General features: G+C 38.1%; 1 protein-coding gene across 3 annotated transcripts in view; it reads right to left on the reverse strand.

The window, feature by feature from the left end:
* Nucleotides 1–726: 726 nt before the first annotated feature.
* Nucleotides 727–19,556, reverse strand: part of VSTM2A (V-set and transmembrane domain containing 2A) — a 28,201-nt gene continuing 9,371 nt past the window's right edge. Inside the window, exon 5 of one of the 3 annotated variants that reach the window (XM_059170608.1) lies at nt 727–3,276. In XM_059170608.1, coding sequence (XP_059026591.1) covers nt 3,200–3,276 — 77 coding nt within the window. In that variant the 3' untranslated portion in view covers nt 727–3,199. The other 2 variants (XM_059170607.1, XM_059170609.1) reach the window with 2 other exon arrangements.

A 19,556-nucleotide genomic window follows, 5' to 3' on the forward strand; every position in this document is an offset into this window, starting at 1 on the left:
CATAATCAAATCAGTTTCAGCATTAATGAATGGAAGGGACCATCTCCATGGAACAAATACACATGTACCACCTCACACCTGTCAGAATGGCTAAAACCAACAACACAAGAAACACCAGGTGTTGGCCAGCATGTGGAGAAAAAGGAGCCCTCTTGCACTGCTGGTGGGAGTGCAAATTGGTACAACTACTCTGGAGAACCGCATGGAGGTTCCTCAAAAAGTTTAAAACAGAAATACCCACTGACTCAATTGCACTAGCAGGTATTTATTCAAAGAATACAAAAACACTAATTCAAAGGGATCCATACATCCCTATGTTTATAGCAGCATTATCTACAATAGCCAAATTATGGAAACAGCCCAATGTTCATCAATCGATGAATGGATAAAGAAGATGCATATAATTTTTGTGGGTTCATAGACTTCCCTAAACTTGTTTACAACTCAGATTAAGAGCTCCTGCTTTAGATGATTTTTATTATTTTATTTTATCCTCAAGGGTTTTCATTTGCATTGTTTCATTTGTAAGCAAATATGTAAGTCTTTAAGAAAGAACTAAAGAATTTGTTTGAATTCAGGTAAGTAATTTCAACTTTTTATGACTTCCTCTTCCGAAAAACATTTCATAACCTAGAAATCAAGGTTGAGAAAATCATATAATTTATTTTTCAATCTTTGCTCCTAGTCATGGTTACCTATGAGTAGTAGTCCCAGAGGTACACGATACAAGATGAAAAACGCTAGACAGATTCTTTAATTTTTTTAAAGCTTTGATCCAATATTTAAGTTTACACATTAACTTTTCAAGTTTGGAGATAGAAAGAGTGTGCCATGTTCTTTCTCACAGTGGTCAGTGAGCCAGACTCTCGGAATCCCACTGACAAAGGACACTTCATTATTTTGGACACTGACACAATGAATCTAGCGAGAATTCTTCCCAAGCCAGCATATATCCTTTATTACGAGCGAGCATGGTAAACATCATTGATACAGATACACGTCTGTCTTGCTTTAGAGTTGACCAATCTCATGACCTGAACTTTGGGTAAAAGTAAATTCCATGGTGGATTTTCCCAGCCTGACTGAATTTGAATCAGTAAGCTAATTTACGCTTGAATATATGTGATCTTTAGAGGCCAGATAGACTTAATAAATATTTATCTAACATTAATTTATGCATTTTAAGTATTAAATTTTGAAAGAAAATAAATTTCTAGGTTAATAAAATAGCGTAATTAAATCCTTTATTTATTTTTCTCGTTAGACTGAAATAATAAACCAAATGGACAAAAAGAAGTCAATAAAGGTTTTAGCCTGAAACATTATTTCTCAAAGATAATGTTAAGATATTATGAAAATATGCACACTGCTTGTAATTGAACAGCAGAAAATCAATGCATTTACCTTTGAAAAGCAGAGGTATTCATTGCCTTCAAGCTTCAGTTTAGGACCTTTGCCTATAAGCTGCTGGTCCTACAAAGATCATCTTCTGGTTTTGTTATGAAAGAAAATGGAAGAGTCTCTCTGTAAGGAAAACTTAAGTCATTTCTGTCTCAATCTGTATCTATTCTAGTGTATCTGGAACACATTAATTTCTGCCTATCATTCTTTGCCAGAGTAGAAAACAGTTTCCAAATAAAATAATCTGAATTATCATTAAGCCAAAAATAAGAATGCAGTATTTGAAATTATAATCCACTTAACCAGTGAAAACTTGAACACATTGTCTTCTTTAGTTGGGGATTTGCAGTCATCTTTTGCATATTATATTTAGCCAACAACCAAATTTTAATATTTAATTAGGAGACATTAAAATATAATTAGCAGCAAATAACAAGTGTGACAAGGCTACAAAAATCCATAAAGGTCAAAGAAAGCAGCATTTTAAGCCACAGCAAGAAGTGTTCTTCCATGACTTTGGGTAATCATGGTGACCACTTCACCTTCTCCACATTCACCTCCAAGGCAAATTTTCTAGAAGAAACCTTGCTTTTTGAAAATAATAACGATGATAATAATAGAGGGATAGCTGTCAAAACCAGAGAGTGTACATTCTTCAGAGTCAAGAGACTCTCAAACCTCAATAAACACCGTATATAAAGGAACATAGCAAATTTCAACACAGCATACATACAACAAAATTAATTCATTTATCAGAGACCAATACAATTTTGAATATGCATTTTCCAGAAGGAAGCAGAGGGCAACAGAGACCATCTGCAGCTGTCAAACCTGTGGAAGTGAAACAAGGCATTACAAAATTCACACAATATATGAATTATAAATGAAAAACAAATGCTTTATCTAAAAAAAGTTGGTTGGTGGCCCAACATATAGATCTCTATATGTATATATTTATATATTTAATGATAAAAATCAGCTTGCATGAGGGTCATAGTCTATCTACTTTGAAGTTATATCACACGTACTATAAGCAATTTACAGAACTTGTCAAGTTTGCATATACAGGAATTGCAAAATGAATTAAAATACATCGAAATATAGAACACTCAAAATGTATTTATAGAAACCTCCCAGGATTGACAGGGATTGGCCGTAATCAGCACTTGCCACCATTGAAAAAGAACTGTAATCAAGAAAAAGGAAAAAAAAAATCCAAGAAAAAAGAAAAAATTAAAAAAAAAAAAAAACCTCTTTTATTACGTCTTATTTAAAATAACGTTCTCCTTGTTGACTCGCAGTGTTGACGATTTTGTTGTTGCCCCAAACTGGGGATTTTGTTTGATGATAGTTTGTGTTCTATAGCTTTTTGATTTCTGTTTGTTTCCTGAAGATAATGTGTCTTTTAGTAGGAAATCCATAGTAAATATTTGCTATACCGATGATGTTCAGGCCAACCCCTGAGCAGTCATTGAGATGATGCTTTAAGTAGCCGAAGGAAAAGGAAAAAAAAATAGATCTTGCTATTAGAAAAAGTCCTATCACGTCACACTAATTTTCTTGAAATAAAAGATCAGTGATTTGCCCAAGAAAATGTTATGAACAAAGCGTGTGATAGCCTCTTCGTTTATGCTTCCGGAAGCAGGCGCTCCTTGGGTAGGTAATTAGAGAACAGTGGGTGCAGAGTGGTGCTTGGAGTTTAGGGTCAACTTTGCTGTCCGCTCCGTAGATTTTACAGGCGATTTGCTCTTTGCTTTAAGAAGAGAAAGTGATATTGGAAAAAAGTCAGCACTTTAGATTAAAGCAAAGCACCCTTCACAAAGCCACAAACAAGAAGCAGGACAGAAAGTCCATGGCTTGTAGCTATCCTCGCACCTGCGGAAGAAGTTATAAGATATTCGCTCATCTTGAAGATTTCCAATGCTCCTTATTAGGTTGTTTTAAACACATACATATATATATTTAATTAGCTGCCAGCTTGGCTCTGGTGCTCACATGAATGTCTTGGCATGCACTGCAAATAACAACACATACAAAGAATTTCAGTCCCAGAAGTTGGTCTTGTTTTGTTTTGTCTGTTTTCAAACAATGCCATCCCAGGGTTGGGAACACTGAGAGGAAGAAATCCAAATGCTCTTCCTTTAAGTAATTCTTTAAGGATCATTCACTATAGTCATTTGGCTATTCCTCTATTGGTACAGAGAAAACGCATCCCCTGTTTGACTACTGCATAAGCATAAAACCAAGGAGTATAACCAAAACTGAGAGCAGCAGGCTTCTCAAGGGCAGGGAGAATGTGTTCTGGGATGGGTGCATTAGGGCATTTTGTTTTAGAGAAAGATATTTCTCAATTGTTTACTCTTATTTATTTATTTTAAAAAATTTTATTTATTTATTTGACAGAGATCACGAGCAGACAGGGAGGGGGGGAAGCAGGCTCCCCACTGAGCAGAGAGCCTGATGTGGGGCTCAATCACAGGACCCAGAGATCATGACCTGAGCCGAAGTCAGAGGTTCAACCCACTGAGCCACCCAGGCATCCCTCAAGTGTTTATCTTAAAATCTAAGGAAAACTGAGTGCTATCAAGAGTTGGAAATTTTTGAGAGAGCTTGAGGACACTGTAAGGGAGAGAACTAAATTGTGTTCTTGCATTTTCTTCATCATACATTTTATTCAGTAAGCTTCTAGCTATTACTTATATATTAAATACCTTTATTTGTAAGAAAACAAAAATGTGATGAAGCTCAAAGAATTTCTTTTTTGGGAGGGGTCTTTTTTTTTCCTTTCTTCTTTTCCTCTTCTTCTTCTTTTTTTTAAAAATTGGAGATAGATTGAAACAAGTTGAAGGGGTTAAAGGTATGGAAATTCAATCTTCTGAATATTTCCCCTAAGTCATATTCAGGTCCACATTGCCAAATGATAAAAATAGAGGCAAAAACACAAGCTCTCAAAACATCACTGCAGAATAAACATTTGGGGGTTCTAAGATGGCCATTTAATAGACTAGCATTAACTTTGTTGTTGTTATTGGTTGTTGGGTGTTTTTTGTTTTTGTTTTCGGTTAGGTTACTCTGATTGTCAGAGTTTGGTAGTGAACAAACTGATTGTCTTTGTTTGGTAGGGAACCATATATTTAACACAATATCTCCTCACAGATACCTAATGGCTGAAGACCCTGCATTTAATGATCAGTCTCTACAGGGCACCTTCATTCACGTCGGGTAAGAATGTTCAACAATACAAAGGTGATAGTAGTGGTCATGTGCAGCTCTCAGCACAAAGTTCATGCCAGGGAAATATACACAATCTATGTAGAACCACTACCATCAGAACTTTCCAAAATTAAATATATAATCTCATTATCTTTTGAAGAGAAATTCTTTGACAGAATTCATTTAATCAAAAACAAAGGAAAGGAAAAGAGAAAGGAAGGAAGGAAGGAAGGAAGGAATAAAAGAAAAGGAAAGAAAAAAGAAAAAAAGAAAGAAAAGGGAGGCAGGGAGGAAGGAAAAGAGAAGAAAATGATTGCATGGCTCTTAGAACAGCCAACCGCACTTGACACAAAATATGTCTGATATTGAGTAAAGGTTTAAAAAATGCTGAGAGCAATCAAAGCAAGCAAAATGATTCACTCTTCAAAAAAGATACTTTGTGAAATAATGGTTTCCTTTTCAGTGTGGGCATTGGGGATTAGCTCGCACTTGCCCCCGTCATAGACCACCTGCCCCTTCCTCATATAATCAACCCTTCATAGGAATTGCCTGAACCCCTCATTCCCAAAAGATATGAAGGGAACAGCTACTTCATTTGGACCCAACATTTCCAGCCATACTATGTCCAGCATGTGCAAGTTAAAACAAAGTTGACATAAGCAGTATAATCGGAAAGAAACCCAATTCTATACGGTGAAAAGTATTTTAAGGCTCCTAAAATTTTGAGCTGCCATCAGATACACAATACGCCATTGTGATATAGCACTTTTTTTTTTTTTTTCTGGTAATCATTCATCCACTCTAGGTCCATGCATTTCCTAGCATATTCTATTAAATGAAATGTATTTCTGTCAGGACCATTATAAAGCTTCCCCCCCCCCCCAGTACATTAGATTCTAAGGCAATTTTATCATCAAATCACTGATTGTTTTTCTCTACTTTCTGTTTTAGGTCTTGAATGAAGAAACAGGGACTCCTGTATCTTTGCAAACCCAAAGGCTTAGTTAAATCTAAGACTCTGAAATGCTGTCATTTGCCCTGTGTTCTTTTAACAAATATTCATCATAGGCCTTTCCATTCAGATATACACCATTCTGAATATTACATTATTATCAAACATGTTATTATACTCTATAGAAGTTGTTTTTTTTTTTCTTTTTTTAGTCAAACTTTGGTCACTCATCATACTTCATTCTTATCTTTACTGATATTTCTAAGATCTCAAATAAGAAACACTTTGTTCTACATTTCCTAAATTGAGCATAAACTGTTTGTGTAATTTTTTTCATATTAGTATGGCAGACATTGTGTTAGCTTGCCTATTTTGCTTTATTTGGTTTGTTTTGTCTTGTGCCCAGGCCAGGCAGGGTGACCTGTTGTTCCCTAATAGGACCACGAATTTAAGCAACTCTTCCCCTCCAATAACCTGCATCCGTTTTGTGTGTTCACCCCAGCCAGTCTCCAATGGCCTTAACACAGCCTACATTGACTTGTAATTCATTACATCCATAGCTTATCTCACTGATTACACTGTATGCTCCCTTAAAGGCAAAGGACAAAACTCGAGCAATTTTTTAATGGCTCTCAATGTCTTTGACAATGCCTTGAGAGTTTTACAACTTTTGCCCCTTACAGAAAATCTCCTATGAAGAAGATGGATACTATTATCTAAATTATGTGAAGAAAACGTACAGATAGCGTGCCCAGATGAAGAGCAGCCTAACAGAACCTAGACATTTCTCTCGGACTCAGAACTCCATTTCAGGATGTCCTTTGACTTCTGTTTAATAATGATGACTTTCATTTGTTTTTATGCTTACAGATTTCCACAGTGCTCTCCCAGGTGTAATTCCCCAAGCCTTTGTAACACAGGAAAGGTATTTTCTCCATTTTGCAAATGGAGAAGTCTAATAATCTTCTTAGAAGTCTAAGGACTGCAGAAACTTAGCTTCCAGCTTTCCGCTCTTCTTATACCTGATGCAACAGCCAGTGTCACAGCCCCTTCACGGAGATGTGGAAACGCAAGCGTTTCTCAAGAGGCTGACTGTGATAAAATAGAGTTTGGCTAAGGAGAAATATGAAAGAAGAAAAAGGAAAAGGAAAAAGCCTCAAACATTTTTATCTTTGCTATCACTATTACTTCAAAGAAGAACAAAAAACTCCATCTGTTGCTTTAAACAAACCAACATGCAAATGAACAAACAAAAAGCAATCAGAGAACAGGAGTGAGACCTTGGCATCCTGCGCAGCCCAGGGGAGATGGGCCGTAGTTATCCCACATCGCTAGAGCCACTGTCTCGGACAGCTCAGTCCTGCATCTCCCTGCCTCATTTCACTCAACACCACTTCCCAGACTGCGAAGTCCGCCTTGCCCCTCTCATCTGTCTGCAGGTTAGAAGAACTTAGTTCCCTTTTACGACCTTCCTTTTGAAACGGTTCCATCTGCACTGCCATTGCTTCCCAGCGCCCACGGTCACGAGGCTGGAAGACACTGGGCTTGTTTAACAACGTAGCAACCCTCTCGTTCACATCAATTTCCAAAATGACTAAGACACACCGGGCATCTCCTGTGTGGCAGGAAGATGTACTCGGTAATTTGCATACATTGTCTTAGTTCATCCGCTCCACAGTTCCATTCAGTAGATGCATAGATCAGGAAAATGTAACTCAGTGACATGGAGTAACTCACCCTAAGTTACCTGGGAACAGGTAGTAAAGTGAAGAAATGGAAGTCAGATCAACTTAGAATAAGGACAGGCTTTTTAAAATAAAATTCCCTGAGGCAAACGACCATGCTCCATTGTCTCCGCATCTGTTAAATCAAGACATGAAGCTATTATTTGAACGTACACTAATTTTTTCAGAGAAAATGCACTGGCTATAACATGCTTCAGAGAAAAAAGAAAAAAAAAAACATCTAAAATTTCTTTTCCCCAACTCTGAGTTGATAAATATGCGATACAAAATCATCAGACTTTTTTTCCTAAACATTTATAAGACGTAAAGTTTGTTCTGCTCTAGACGGTGTACCAAATGCTGTATGACATCATAATATTTTGAAATTTTCATACCATAGACTTTTCATATCATAGATGAACATAAGTTCATCCAAATTCATTTAAATATTTGAGTAGAAGGTCGCTCCACCATCCTTCCTATATGTCCTCTTCTAAGAACTTTTTTTCCAAGCTTTCTATTCAATTTGATAGCCTAGGACTAAGAAAGTGGATTGTTTTATAGCGCGACCTCAACGTAGTGATGGAGTGAGAAAGACCACCGGAGCTCTGGTCTACCCGGAAAAAGCATCAAAAGAGGATATGGGTATCGAATTCAAAGAACTAAGTGGAGCATTTAGACGACTATCTGGACAATTTATCCTACCTACACTATACCAGCTCTTCCAGTATCTGCTTTCTCGTGGCTGTGAATATTTTCTGATAGGTAAATCTCCTGTGTGAGTACAACTTTTCACTGGCTTAGATACGAGAAACAATTAACGCAGGGTCTATAAATTTGGGTATAATTCGCTTCTTTTTTCCTGTTTGAGGAACTAATGGAGTCAAAAGGAACAAGAAAAGAGAAAGAAAACAATTTCTCTCCTGCTGGGTCTCCACTGTCTCACTCCAGTGTCTCTATTTTATAAAAGTATTAGTGAGGCTTATCATCTGAACAAACCCAAAACTGGAAACGCTCTGATAATAAAAGAAGCAACAGTCAAATAATTTTGTCCGTAACGAGGCCACGTATATAAAGAATGGCATGTCCATTACATCTCTAGGAACAGACAGACCTTTTGAATTACTTCTCTTTTATTAAGGATGTCAGCTTTAAGAAATGAGAATGGCTATGTGGGAAAACTTGAGCTAGCTTTTAATGTAATTTTTATTCAGGTGTGCACATACTAAATCACTACTGAAGGGGAAAGGTCAAATAATAGGATGATTTTATCTTATAATTTTTTGAAAAGAATATCTTTTTATTAGAATTCCTAGGGATCCAGTGCCAATTTCTTCCAGAAATCCATTTTTTAAAAGAAGGGTGCTTCATTTTGACCTAATACATAAATTGCCTATTTTATTGTGCCCTGGCATGCTGGCAGCAGCTATATAAATTTCCTTTTCTCTTTGCTTTCCATCAGCAAATTTACACCTCTGTTCAAGTCATGAGGCCTCTTATTGTAGCTGAGGGAAGAAAAAAAAAAAGTGCAGTTGTCCATGTGCACAAAGTCTAATTGCCAAGGTGCATGGCTGATACACCATTCACCACAGAATTTTCCAGACTCGAGCTGTGGCAGGATATCAGGGTTTCTACCTTCTACAGTGACCTGAGAAGGAACAGGAAAATTGATGGCCCCTCCCACCTAAGGCCATCCTGTATCTCAAAAAACATGCTCATTGTGACAGTCATCCAAGTAAGACCGATCTTGGTGCACACAGCTTGAGCAAATATTTCGTGAACACTTATTTCTTTACCTCTGATTGTGGTCTCATGAAGTTACCAAACTCGTTTTCCAAATTAAGGAGCCGAAGCTGTTAAACCTGCGATATGTTCAAGTTTACCCAGCTAGTAGGAGGTGCTGCTGAAATTCAAAACCAGTCCGGTTTCAGTTTACAAGCTAACAACATGCTTCACAATTTCCTCTGGAGATTCTTCATGCCTGCAAACCCTAGACTCTCAATTCTGCCTGTTGGAAATCTTCGATAATATGAGCTGCTTTGACAAAATGGAATGGAGACCAATATAAATTAGTGGAAAACAGAATGTTTCCAGAGAGTGAAGTTTTTAATACCGCAAACATTTAATAACTTCTTTAATGCATGGGTAAGAATGATTTATTATTAGCACCACATGCAGCAGCACATAAATAAATGCTGCTCGGGTCTTTGCAACTATTTACTCGTGGATTTTAACGATGCCTTCTGCATGTGTGTTTACATTATTAATTGGCATTGTCTTTATTCATAATGCAAAGGTAGATATTAATCCACATCTTGTTGGAACGGTCACAAATTCCCTGTTAGGGACTACACATGCCCTGACGGTATTGTCCAGCAATGCCAAATTTCTCAAAGGGCTTAAATAAGCACATTCAGTGTGGGGAGTGGAGGGAATAAGGAGGACAACTGGGGTCAATGTGGGATGCCTGTGTCCCCATAGCAGGCTGGACCAGTGAGCCCTGAGTGGGGACACTCACCAGTGAGAACGTTCATGGGAACTGCACCAGGGCGAGAATTACTGGTTGCTGAGCGGAGAGGGAAGCGAGCTGTATTTTCCTATTTGAGCCGTCACTCACTAGTTGGAGAAGCAGAGGATCTCTTTCCATCTACAGTCTTGCTGCACTGTGTCATAGATGTCCCTCTTCAACATCAACAGAGAAGAATCCCTCATCAAAGAAAGAAACACATCTCCCATTTTTAGAGACATGGCAAACTGAGACACTCAGCATAAAGACACAGAAGTAAAGGAAAGAGAAGGAAAAAAAGTTGCAAATCAGCGATTTCAATTTTCACTGGTCTTCATATGTAAGTTGAAAAGGAAAGACAGCAACAGAATTCATATAGTAATGTGCCTACATTTAAAAAAATTAATTTTAATTGTTCAGCAGTGTTTGTTTTTGAGAAAAAAAATGAGTTGAGGACCTAATTCCAACAGGATATAGAAAAACACCAACTGTATAGCTTCAGAAAACACAGTTATTTTAACATAAGAAAAATGTTTTAAGGCTTTACCCATACATTTTCCAAATTTGCGCCAATACTTGTACCTTTTCCCTTAATCCTGCTATCTCAAAATTATCTAAATTAGAATGTTTTATACATGAACTTCATAACAGAAATGACCTTAGCCAGCAGAATTAAGTAATTAACAGTGCTGACACAATACATATATATATATTTTTAATCCATATCTTTTCATCCAGACATGCAGATACAATAAAAGTACATAGTTGCCCCAGACTGCTCATCAAACTTCCTAAACATAATGTGATATTAAATATGATTTTAAATAAATGAATATTATTATTGTTGTCATGGTATGCAATGAAGGGTGACCCAAGTGTATTCTCCATTAATACTCAGCTGTCTGGGGTTGTTTTGTTAGAGACTGACTGAATTACATTAGAATTCATGTATCTTCTGAGCAGTGGTATTTTCCTAAGTGGTTTGTACCATACATAAACCAAAACATCATCACTAATCCTTAAGCATCTATTTAACCCTAATTATATGCTGAACACAACATTAGACACCACAAGAACACCAAAAATGTCAAGACATAGCTCGTATCTTCAAAATACTTATATTTTCAGGTTGTTTGAAATCAAGTTTTTACATTCTCAAGGTTTTTTTCCTATTTAGTAGTTGTGTTTCTATGCCTTGCTCCCTAAATGTTGTATTTTCAAATTAACCATTTACAATGCTAAGAGAAATGAGAAAATTAATAAATTTATTTAATCAGAAAAATTAAAAATCAAACGTGTTCCAGATGGCTGAAGGAGATGCTGCTAAGAATATGTCTGTAAAATAAAACATATAAGTAACACAAGAAAGAAATCAGTCCCATACTAGGCTCCCCTCATTTCACAATGTTTCAGACCCTTCTACTTTAACATGAAGCGTGATGGCATTACTTCATCTTTATTAAAATGCTCGTGTCTGTGAAGGTGGTAAAAGTGCTTCACATAATTTCTTACTTTTTATCTTTCCAATGGTCCCACAGTTATCAGCTTTGTGGAATGAGGAATCCTAACTCTTAGTTTTACAACTTGCTTTAATTCCAGCACTAAGAGTTTAACCTATATATATATATTTTTTTTAAATGCATATAGGGTTCTAAGTTCATGCAAAAATGCTCTCTCAGACTTTTTAAAAGACATATTAAATAAAACATAACTATCTTTTATAAATCTTCCAGGGTACTAATTTTCCTTGACAGTACCAATGACTGCGCCATTGCTCACAGCTTTGCACTCCCTCTGAATCCGGGGCTGAATGAGTCATACTAGTAAAAGGAAAAACGATTGCATGATATTTAATTTATGGACTTTACATGTGCTCGATTAGTTTAATCAAAATAAGGTTGTCACGATCACACTTATTATATTTAGAAAAACAAAAAGAATAATTTGATGGTCAGATTCTCCATCCAGCTTCCAGTAAATAACACAGTGTTCTTAATTTCAATGCCATTAGCAATTTCTGAGTACACCACTTTCATAGCAGTACATTTACTGTATATATATGCACACACGCATACATGTATATGTAAATGTGCACATGTGTACATACATGTGCACGTGCATATATTTTTAATTTGTCACGATCTCCACAATCACACCCATTATTTTACTTTGTCTTTTTAAATTTGTTGAACATATTTTATTTTTCATTAGTTTGTTTTCTCTCTCATGAGCTGTCATTGGTCTTTTTTTTTTTTTTAAGATTTACTTATTTTTAGAGAAAGAGAAAGTATGTGGTGGGGGAGGGCAGAGTGAAATAGAGAGAGAGAAACCCAAGCAGACTTCCCACTGACCGTGGAGCCTAACACCAAGGTGGGGCTTGGTCTGACAACCCCGAGATCATGACCTGAGTCATAATCAAGAGTCAGATGCTTAACTGACTGAGCTACTCAGGCAGCCTTCTTATTAACCTATCTTTAAATCTGGGAAATTTTAAATAATGGTTTTTTTCCATATAATAAAAGCAATGAATTATCATTGTATAAATGTTAATTATAGACCCCAAATAATCAAACAATGAAAAATGAAAATCATAACATCTTGATGTTTGATGTACATTTTCATATCTTTATCAGTTTTCAACACAAGTATCTCAGGTTGATTTAACCTGAGATATTGTATACTATATTTTTTACTTTAATGTTTTGTATCCTCTATTTTTCACGTCTTCTGTATTGAATCTTACCTAATTTCATTAAAACTTGATTTTAGAACCTGCATAATATTCGCTGCATGATTTTAATATTTTAACATACTGGGGCACCTGGGTGGCTCTGTCCTTAAGCATCTACCTTTGGTTCTGGGTTCTGGGATTGAGCCCCACATGGGGCTTCCTGCTGAGTGGGGAGCCTACTTCTCTCTCTTCCACTCCCCCTGGTTGTGTTCCTGCTCTTGCTGTTTCTCTGTCAGAAAAAACAAACAAACAAACAAACAAAAAAGCAAAAAAAAAAACTTAAAAAATTTTTTTTAACATATTCGTTAGGTAGGTCCCTTACGTTTGTCTATTTGCTGTTTCGGGAAGGCCTCTGTGGAAGAGCATCTCCCTCATGCGCCGGGGCTTGTTTCACTACTGATCTTTCTGGGATTTCCTCCCAGGAACATCACCTCAGGTATGTGTGGGTCACACACAGTCTAAAGCCCTGTGACCGATCTTTCCAGATAAATGTTCCTCCAGAAGGAAAGTACCAATTCACCATGCAAGTAAGCATATAGCAAAATGCCCGAGTCTCTAACCTTGATGATACACGTTGATTCTATAAACCTTCGCCAAGATTATATGTGTCAAGTTTTAACAAAAAGACTAGGGGTTTGACTGTGACTATATCAAATCTATAAATATTTTTGAAAAACCTGACACATTTAAAATTGGAATTGTCCATCCCAAAACATCCATATTCATTCATTTATTCAAACCTAAACCCTCTGAACAAAGTGTTCTAATGGTCTTCATATTTATTTAGACTGCTTGCGATTATTTTTTAAAAACCTAGATATTTTATACTTTTTGATCTTGTTACTATTGAAAGTTATATATTAAGCCCCAAATATTTTCTACTTCAGTTTTGCTATCAAATAGAGAATTGATTTAAGTTTATTATGGCATCTCTAAGTCATTGGAATGGATTACATAATCATAGCATATGTAAAACTAAGGTTATTTTCTTCTTTTCCCACGTATTAGACACACATATTTCCTTGTCTGCTGTATCACTTTTCACTTAAATATGATTTAGGTAAACAAAGGTTTTAAATTACTTATAGTAAAATGTTCTTTTCACTTGTATATTTTGTAACTCTAAATCTTCAAAGCCTCAGGGCCCCTGATTTTATGCTAATCTTTCTCTGATTTTTCTTTTCTGCCTACCTCTTTAATTAATTTGAGTTCATTTGTATACATATCATAAATTAGAATATTTCTTCTTGTCATTTATTAATTAAATCCTTCCTTAATTCTTATTTTTTTAGCTTATCAGATATCATATTATTTTACATAATTTGAGAGATTTCCAGGTTTATTTTCTTTCACCTCTATCCATATTTGTGTTCCTTTATTACCCTTTTAAATCATAGCTATTTAATAATATACTTTAAAATCCTGTAGGTAAAGAGGAAGGAACCAACCATTGCTGAGCTAACTCTTTGCCAGGTTACCTCTGTTAGATATTTAAAATATATCATGTCTCTTAATGCTGGAAATGGCCCTTATGTGTTAAGATGTTTTATAAATTAGGCTCTTAAGGTTCAGAGATATTTTGTACACAGCTCACTCGGCAAACAAGCTGGGGCTTATTGGGTTTTAAATCCATTTTGTTTTTTTCTTTTTAAGGCTTTTAACTGTTTTCACTTGCTTATGTTTTCAGATGTATCTATGGTCATTTTATGACTATAAAAGTTCTGAGGGTCTTTTTGGAAAGCTTGAATTTAATTAAGTTTAGCCAGCGAGCACAATTGTGATTTCCAAATATGGGGTGTTTATTCAGGCCAAACAGTTCAAATTCTTAACAGTCCTTTGGAATTTTATTACACTTTACAGTAAGAATCTAGTTACAACCTTGGGCAAGACAGCTGGTGGCTAATATATTCAGTACGGTTATATGGGGGAGAATTTATCATCAATTAATGGCACTGTGACAGAAGTAAAAAAGAAAGTTCTGAAATTATACATGATAAAACATAAGCCAGGAATGAAGAAGACTCAGTCTACCTTCTTCAACCCCTCACCTACACACACCCAGTGAGGAAAATACTCACCACCGAGGAGCTAGGTGGTATAGACCACTTACTCTTAGCACCTCATTGCTCCTAATAATAATCAGAATAATAAAAAAGCATATGCAACAATATTAATATAGCAGCCAGTTATCATTTATTAAGGGCTTGATCAATGTCGAGCTCTCTGTACATGGTTTCATTTAATTCTCAAACTTGATGAGGTTTATACCATAGTTCCCACTTAACACATGAGGAAAGGGAGACATGGCCCGCCGCGAGCGATGGAGATAACTTGGGAGGGGCCTTCCTCCTCAGTTGCTGTGTCTAGGGCCCTCCAAGGCTGAAATGAATGCACCTGTGGTAGGCTACAGGGGCAGTGGTGTTCCTTAGGAGAAGGGACTCTCCTCTCTTCTAGGATATGTGTTATTTTGACCAACAGAAGCTAGTCTTCCAGCAACTTCTCAAACCTTTGGTTGTCTATGCAGATAGCTGCTCCCCTAGCAGCTTTCTGAAATCTCAAGGAATCATCAGAGACAAGAGCTTACAACTCTGGCAATGCTTTATGTCTCTTCAACTACAAAGCTCCTGAGAACCACAAATGCACCCTAATGTGGCCAGGGGTGCACCGAAAAGCCCTTTCAACATATAGCTGGGCCTAGGTTTTATGGATTCAGCTAGTTACTCAATTTCAGCGAGTTAAATATGGTTTGTGAGCGAATTTAGCCAGTGTGGACTTTTAATCTACTTAATTCTGGTTCAAACACAGCTCTAGCAGATCCCGTGGACTGTATTATCTAAAGCACTGCCTCAAATCTATTTTTCATCTTATTCATAGATGCTTGATTTACATAGCAGCCATTTAACTGATAGAATTACAGTGATCAAATTAATTTAACCTGTGTAAGCAGCCAAGTTGGATCATTTAAACCAAAATCAACATTGAGGTCTAAATTATATTATTGGCTCTCTACCTAAATGTAACTCACCCTTTCCTCATATTTTAAATGAGGAAAACAGCCTCCTGCAAGACCCTCGGCCCTTCATCGGACTCCCCACTCCGCACCTGCCAGCTTTGAATTCTGTTTCAAGACCATGCTGGCTAAATCTGGTCACTTTTGGAAAGCAGCCATGTTGATCAACCGCAGAGGAACTTGGGGAGTGCCTCCTTTCTAGTGGCTGTGGCAATAGCTGCCTCTCAATGTTCAGGTTCACCTCATGGTGAAAACACAATAATCATATTTTGGAGTTCAGTGAACCAGCATCCCTGCTGAGTGACTAGAGACTCTACACATAGAAACATAACTACCCCTTAGCCACAGCCGATTTTCTTACAAGGGCCGGCTGTTGATCACAGGAGGGAAGAGAACAAATTCACAAAAGTCCACCTCAATACCAGAAAATAAATAATGGAAAAAGACCAGTTTCTATAAAAAAGTGTTTTGTAGCATCACACACATGCCTGCGTATCTCATAATAAATGACACAAATTTTTTCCTTCTCCATAAGAACTTTTTAGAGCTAATGATTTTCATAAATTGCTGCACATAAAAATGCCATTTCCGGTTCTAGATTCAGGGGCTTTCATTTAAGAGGTGCTAGGTGGAGTCTTAGAATATGAATTTTTAACAAGCTTCCTGGTGAGTCTGGCTTAAGTTGTCTGCAGGACACTTTGAGAAACAGTGTTCAGAGTCTCCGTGAGTTTTGAAATAGTGGTAGTATTTATGCAAATATAATTATAAGGATAAAAAGATAAAAACAAAGATTTATTGTCCCTGTCGTTTTCCTTTTCTCCTGCAAACATGAACTCCACTTGAGGAAACTTGGTGGCCCTGGGTGGCTCAATGGGTTAATCATCTGCCTTTGGCTCAGGTCATGATCCCAGAGTCTTGGGATTGAGCCCCCCATAGGTCTCTCTGCCCAGCAGGAGCCTGCTACTCCCTCTCCCTGCACTACCTTCTGCTTATATACTCTCTGTCACATAAATAAATAAAATCTTAAAAAACAAAACAAAACAAAAAACATGAACCTTAGTTGTTCTAGGAACCTGGAGGAATACAAATGCAAATTGTAGTGTTTGTAGCCTTGAAGTCATCCTTGGGTGACCAACTACCCCAAGAGCCAGAGAGGGGGGGCTTCCGGGGGGATTTAGGGTGAAATCCTAAGGAGGAAAGCCCTCAGGAAAACTTCCTACACTACAAGGCACACCAATGGCTTCAAAGGAAAAGTAAACAAGTTGCTGCCAAGCCCTAGAGGAAGAAACAACCAATTCTAAAAGGATTCGAGGAAGGTCTATAAAATCATTTGCATTTGAGGGGAGCTCAACTAAGAGGGAAAGACCCAGGCAGAGAAAACACGTTTGCTAAGTCTTAGAGGTAAAACAGTATCCTGAAAACTTGAGGAAATACTAATTAAGAAGATTATGGGCGTGAGGATTGGGAACTCCGGAGAAATGAGGCTGGAAATTAGACCAGGAAAGTTTGTGCGGTTTGGGGAGAGTAATTATTTCATGCTTGCTCTGTTGTGGTCTGTTTGGTGCATTAGAACTTAAACGAGCAGTATCAGGAGCTGTTGCAAGAGATGAGGAAAGCGGGACAGAAGGTCTAATTCATTGTGGTCACCACAGGAAGAGGAAACAAGAATGTTTTCAAGGTTTTCACGAGATCTGTGTTTGCATGTGATGATTAAGAGAATTGGGGAGCACCAGAGGAAGAACGTTTCTTTTTGGTGAGGAAGCTAAGAAACACTCAGTTTTGTGTATTTGTGTTCAGGGGACTAACCTAGACCCCCTTAAAACCTTGTACCCTCAAACTATATATATATAATATGTATATACATATATTTTTAATCTCTCAGGAGTCAGTATCAGCTGGGCTCAGCTGAGCAGTGCTGGTTGACAGAGCAGCAGAGCTGAAGTTCAAGGCTGGGCAGCTCGGGCTTTTCTCTGTAAGGGGTCTTAGGGTGCCTGCACCTGGTGCCTGGCTTCCAAGAGGTCACAGCAGATGCTGCCCGCTTTGGAAAGGCTAAGTGCGGACTTGGCATTGCGTTACTTGCACAACATTACTTCATACCCCACCGTCAAAGTGGCCAGTGAGCGGCCCAGGGTGGGGGGACAGGGGGACACCCAATGGGTGCAGCCATCCCTGCCCTGCCCCAGCGCCTGTATAGAGGGCATGTGCGGAGCTGTCCTGGGGGACCGTAGGGAACCCTGGCCTGCCTCTCCGGAGAGAAATCAGAATTGGAAACGTGAGTGGAGGGACTTCGTGGGGGAAGTTAGCAGTGGAAATCTTCAAAAATGGATGATTGGAGCAGGGAGTTAAGATTGCAACAGGACTCCATTTAAGAGAGGCTTGGGCGGGGAGGCAGTCCACAGAGAGGTCGAGCTCTAACAGCCCGTCAGGAGGACGCAGGAGGACGGACGCTCCCAGCAACCGCGCGGAGGAGACGCGAGGGAAGGAGGTGCTGGGAGTGGGAGTGGGAGGTGGCGCCCCCTGCCGGACAGGAGGTGCGGCTGGGGGAAGCACGTGGGCGCGAGACGCAGTCTGGTTTGCAGGTTTTCCAGGGCTTGGGGAGGAGTCAGGGGCAGGGAAACAGGAACACGGGGAAGACGGGAGAGGTGGCTTATCGAGGGCACCTCCTGCTTCTGAAAGGGGGATGAAACAGGAAGACACAAGGAGAGGATGCTCTAGTATGGGGAGGGGAGAGGCTCAAGTACATGTGCGTGTTCCCTGTGAAGGAGGAACGGAACCGCTCCCGCTAGGATCAGGGCGTCCTCCTCCTCTGAACATCTACAGGACTTTCTTCTCCTGTTAGTAACGCGTGCACGAAACTGGAGACCGTTCAAAAGCACTGGAGATGAGAAATCAAGGGGTGCAAAAGCCAAGTTTTGTTTATCATTTTTCCTCATTGTTTTGGTTTTAACTGTGGAGTATCAAATGAATTTAAAAAGAGATGTCACAAATGTTAACAGTTTAAAGCAGGAGGGTACAGTCACATGCTCACTAACTTTTGCAAAAATACTGGAAAATATATGGGACTAGCTATATTAAATGATAGTTAAATCTTTTCTTTATCTCGTGGTATATAGATGGAAATATTCTTTTCCCATCTCTCTTTTTTTTGGGGGGGGTGTGTAAATTTCTGCTTTAGGAAAACCGATTAATTATATGACCATTTGGACGTTATATATATATGTATATATACCAAATTACTTTCAGCTAATACTTTTCCTACATAGAGACAGAAATTCTTGGACAGAAAAATACTGTGAATTAGGAATTGAGCAATTCAGCCTAAAGAATTTAATGGACTAAGTCTAAGATTATCACGAAGATAAAAGGACAGATAAACCAGACTTTTGTAACACATGTACCAGGAATGAAGCATTCCTCCTTGCAACAAGTGAAAACAGACAGAAGGCTACTATCAAGGGTGCCTGGATGGCTCAGTGGGTTAAGCCTCTGCCTTGGGCTCAGGTCATGATCCTGGGGTCCTGGGATCGAGTCCCGCATGGGGCTTTCTGCTCAGTGGGGAGCCTGCTTCCCCTCTCTCTCTGCCTGCCTGTGCCTACTTTTGATCTCTGTCTGTTAAATAAATATCTTAAAAAAAAAAAAAAGACTACTACCACTCTTGGCCTGTAAAAGCAAGATTTTAATTTTTATGTCTTCATCGTGTCTTCCCTTTACTAGAATATGAGGGAAAAAAAGATGCACGACCAATGGAATTTACAAATATTTTGTTTGCTCACAAATAAAAATATACACTCTTGGAAGAGCGGAAGTATGTCTCCCATTTTTGCATCATTGTGCCTGGCATAGAAGCTCTCAGAAGGATGGAGAGTGACTAAATGAAGCATGAGTATTGAAATCAGCTTTATTTGGGTATAACCTGAAATATCATAAAGCAAAATTATAAACCAGGATGCAGGTATTACACTGAATCTACCCTATACATATCCACCCCAGAGACTGTATTTTATACAATAATTGTGCAA

Source organism: Mustela lutreola, chromosome 4 (genome assembly GCF_030435805.1).
Source record: "Mustela lutreola isolate mMusLut2 chromosome 4, mMusLut2.pri, whole genome shotgun sequence".
NCBI lineage: Eukaryota > Metazoa > Chordata > Mammalia > Carnivora > Mustelidae > Mustela > Mustela lutreola.